The 4,183-nt window shown below is 51.9% G+C and overlaps 1 protein-coding gene across 1 annotated transcript; it reads right to left on the bottom strand.

The window, feature by feature from the left end:
• Positions 1-272: 272 nt before the first annotated feature.
• On the bottom strand, positions 273-1,771 carry GSC (goosecoid homeobox). Its single transcript, XM_065685485.1, has 3 exons — positions 1,441-1,771; positions 1,010-1,269; positions 273-545 (listed from the first exon to the last, which is right to left on the bottom strand). The coding sequence occupies exons 1-3, from the start codon at positions 1,769-1,771 to the stop codon at positions 393-395; spliced, it is 744 nt and encodes a 247-aa protein (XP_065541557.1). The 3' UTR covers positions 273-392.
• Between the last annotated feature and the right edge of the window lie 2,412 nt (positions 1,772-4,183).

Here is a 4,183-nt window from a genome sequence, read left to right as displayed (position 1 = left end):
GGGCGTCCGCCCGTTCCTTCGGGTGGAGGATCTGCCATCGTCTCTCGGCCTGCAGCGAGCGGGAGACCGACGGGCCCGCCTGACAGCGTACTGCCCTCAGCCTCCTCTCAAATTATACGATACTTCGTTAAATGAGTAACTGCGCCGGCGAGCCCCCGGAAGTGGGGCACTGCCGCATCCGCTCCCCAAGGTGCAGGGGTGAACAAACGCGCCGCCGTCTACCTGTGCAACACCTCCGCAACACATTTTATTTACACGAAATCAACTCGGGGCATTGTACATTATATACAGATATTTTCCCCCTCCAACAAGGCAGAGCTTGTGCAAGATTAGTAGCATCCTCTGGAGCGTATCCGACAGTCCACGAGAAATGTCCCCCCCCCAGCGAGGCATCAGCTGTCGGAGTCCAAGTCACTTTTCCCGTCCTCTTGTCTCTTCTCAGGGGAAGTTTTAGACGCTTTATTCCATTTTTGTGCGTTTTCTGACTCCTCCGAAGACGATCGCTTTTGCCTCCTCCACTTTGCCCGGCGGTTTTTGAACCAAACCTGTTACGTTAAGAAATCAAATTATTAGGAAAAATAATGAAAGCACGCAAATCCGCAGACCGCCCCCCGCAGCCCTGCTTCGCCCGGAGCAGCTCGCAACCGCGGCGGAGCCGCTGTGCGGCAGCGGCTGCGCTCAGCCGGCTGGGAAAGGAGAGAAAACTACCGCTGCCGCTCGGGGGGGAACCCGCTCAGGAGCCACGGCGGCCTCTCGCCGTTTGCTGCCAGCCGTGCGACGGGCTCGTCCAGCCGCCCCGGGAAGGCGCTTGGAAATTAGTATTAATAATAATAGTAGTAGTAGTAATAGTAATAATCTTTCCTTCTCCCCCTGCAAACCTGTTGCTCGGTCTCCCGGAGCCCGCCGCTGGCGGCGGAGCCGGGCTACAGCTGCACCGAGGTACCCCCCGTCCGAGAACGATTAAATGCGAGAGGAAGAGGGTAGAAAAGAGGAAAGAAAAGCAAAATACCTCCACTTTTTCCTCTCTTAAGTGCACCCTTCTGGCCAGCTGTTCCCTGGTGCCCACGTCTGGGTATTTCGTTTCCTGAAAGAGGTTTTCCAGCGCTTCCAGCTGCTCGTCAGTGAAGATCGTCCGATGCCGCCTTTTTCTCCTGCAGTGCAGCTGGTTCAGTAACTGCAGCTCCGTCCGGGACAAAGTGCCCACGTTCATATAGGGCAACATCTGATGGGGAACAGGGGACATCAGGACTGACCCAGTGCCCTCGTAACCTACGGACAGACAGACGAGACGACGACACGCTTTGCATGAGATCGCTGCTGCTACTCCCCCTATCCCCATTCCCGAAAAGAACCCCAAAACAACCCTCCCGCCGGTTCCCGGCTTCCGCCGCTGCCCCGCGGCTGCGGGACAAAGAGCGCCCGTACGCAGTGCCGCCTTACCTGCGGGGGGCACGCAGGAGCACTGCTGCGCGCCCAGAGGCTGTACGGCCCCGCAACACGAAGGGCCCACTGGTGAGGCCGGCACATGCAGCTGCCCGTAGTAGTAGTTGTTGTAGCCGAGCCGAGATCCGGTGACCGCCGGCGGCAGCGCGGAGGCCGGTGCCACCGCCCGGGTGTAAAATCCGCTGTAGTCGGAGGCGCTGCCGTAGAGCGAGTCCCCGTGGAGGCCGGGGAAGACGACGGGAGCAGCGCTCGGGGGCAGCAACACCGAGTCCTTGCACCGGGGTCTGGCCGCCAGGATGTTGTCGATGCTGAACATGCTCACAGGCATGCCCCAAGGCGTGCGGGGCAGGGCAGGGGACCGGCTGGGGCGGGGGACGGGGGTAGGTGGCTGGGGAGTGTGTGTGTGGGGGCGAGGCTGGAGAGACACGAAATCGAAACTTTTCGGAGAAATCTGAAGAAGGGATCGGAGAGAGAAGAGCGGAGCTTTTTGCGAGGGCAGCCTGCGGGCAGAGTGTGCGTGTGTGTCTGTGCGCGCGTGTGCGTGTGTCTATGCGCAGGATCCACCCCTGGAACTTTCCCCCCTCAATTCTCGCCTGTTTACTGATCTCAACCCAGAGGGCTGCTCGGAGTATAATCCATCTGAACCTCTTCCCTTTTTTATACCCAGGCGACGTCATCCTGGATTTAGTTCCTGCTAATATGCAGATGACAAACAAAACCAGATTTGATTTTTTTTTTCTCCCCCTTTTCTGGGGGGAAGGGGTGGGGGTTACACAAAGGAGTGAAAGGAGCCCGGCACTGTGTATTGAGAATTAATGAAATTAACGTAATCCTTTCCATTAATGGGCTTTTTTGAAAGGCCCCAGATTTAGGCTTGATCTCTGCTGCACCGGCTAATTGCCCAGGTTAATCTTATTAATGCCATTGTGCAGAAGTGGTTAGCAGCTCCTAGCTTTGTCTATTATGCACCTACTTTGCTCGTGTTAGTTCACATTAGTGGGTGCGATTTCCTCTGTCTGAATCTTAGAATCATTATTTATGCTTCGAATTGGTTAAACAGCACTTTAAAGAAAAAAAATAAACTGCGATACAATCATGCACCCACCCCCCCACCCCACCCCCACCCCCCCCAAGTGTTTCTGTAGCTGGGTTTGAATCTTGCGTTCCCCCGGCTCTGAGAACTGAAAGGGCACTGAGAAGTATGCGTTCCTCTGAATTGAGCTTTATGCAGTGAAGCAACCTCTTCACTGAGTAAACGAACTATTTTCCATTTCTTTTCCCTATTTTGCTAGATCACCTGACAGAACCAGGACACATGAATGTTGTACACTGGGATTTTTTTTCCTTTTTTCTTTCCTTTTTTTTTTTTTTTTTAATTATTTAACCGATTCAGATCCAAACAAGTATCACTTTTTGTTTTTTAAACTGGCCAAGAGGTGGAAATATTAAAGACAGCCAAAATCTCCGGGTCTGATACGTGTTCCGATTCACTTCTGATCCATCCCAGCGCCTTTTTCATTTCTTTTTGAGGAATATTTTTTCCTTTCCTTAGGAAAAAAAAAACCAAAAACCGCCAGTAGAGTTGCAATGATAAGGAGAAGTTTATATTTTGCATGTTCTATGAATTTAAAATGGAACAGTTTTACGTCCCCAAAACTCTTCCTATTAAGACGCTTGACTCTCTTGGTAGCTGGCTCTTGTGATTTGCAGAATACTTCGTCTGTCACGACTGTCACTGGGAATCCACAGGAGGTGAACTGAATAAGATTAGACTATTTACCCCATCAACCTTCCATCAAAGAAGGTAGGAAACTGTACGCATGAAATGAAAACAAGCCATTAGGGTCCGTTTACGAGAAACACGTTATTTTTCCTCAACAAAGAATATCCTCGTTAGCGCTTACTCGCACTAAAGTCGCACGTTTCCTTGATGTTCCAGGATTTAAAACCGCATCTGAGAATGATCTGAACCAAACCCTATTGCTAGAAAAAGACTAGTATAAACGTTAAAAAAAAACCAACCCAAACAAAACCCCCCAAACTAACCCCCCGTCTCTTACCCCCTGCCCCCAAAAAAAGAAAAAAGAAAAAAAAAAAACCCGCCAGGGCTTAATTCTCTCTTTTTGATACATCGCGATGTGATTAATTAACAGCATCTTTTCCTTTATTTCAGTTTATTTGCCGAATAATTGCTTTCTACCTTTGAAATTTAGATATGAGCTTCGTGCATATTTTACTTTTTTTTTTTTTTTAATGTAAAGTGAAACTATTTGACAGAGCTGGTTTGAGTTTTGGGTTTTTGTTGGTTTTTTTTCGGTTTTGGATTTTTCTGTTGTTGTTTTGAGGGCTTTACTTTTTTTATTGCTGATTTGGGGTTGGGGCTTCGTGGGAGTTTGGGACTGGGTTGTTGGGGGTTTTTCCGATGAGTAATTCGCCGGGTTTAGCTTGCCCAGGCTGTGCGCAGAGCAGGGCGCTGCTTAATCCCGCCACCGGGATGCCCGTTCACGTCCTCAGGAGCTCTGCCGCAACGCGCGGTAGCATCTCTCCGGCGGCCTGTCCAGCCCCGGCTTCGAGGCGGGCTTCGGGAAGGTAGGGCCGCAGCCCCCGAGAGGGCCAGGCCCTGGGGGTGCCGAGAGCAGCGGCACGGCCGGCTCTCCAGCCGGCGGGGAGGCGAATATCCCCTCCACGGGTGCCTTTGTTGTCTTCGCGAGCTGTGCCCTGCCTGCCTTGCCCAGGCCGG

This window comes from Lathamus discolor, chromosome 6, assembly GCF_037157495.1.
Source record: "Lathamus discolor isolate bLatDis1 chromosome 6, bLatDis1.hap1, whole genome shotgun sequence".
Lineage (NCBI taxonomy): Eukaryota > Metazoa > Chordata > Aves > Psittaciformes > Psittacidae > Lathamus > Lathamus discolor.
Note: the sequence above shows the minus strand (reverse complement) of the source record. Positions and strands in the feature narration are given on the sequence as shown.

Coding starts and splice junctions, on each gene's coding strand:
- GSC (XM_065685485.1), bottom strand. CDS start 1,771: ATGCCTGTGAGCATGTTCAGCATCGACAACATCCTGGCGGCCAGACCC. Junction 1,270..1,440: donor CTCCTGCGTGCCCCCCGCAG/GTAAGGCGGCAC, acceptor GTCTGTCCGTAG/GTTACGAGGGCACTGGGTCA. Junction 546..1,009: donor TAAGAGAGGAAAAAGTGGAG/GTATTTTGCTTT, acceptor TTAACGTAACAG/GTTTGGTTCAAAAACCGCCG.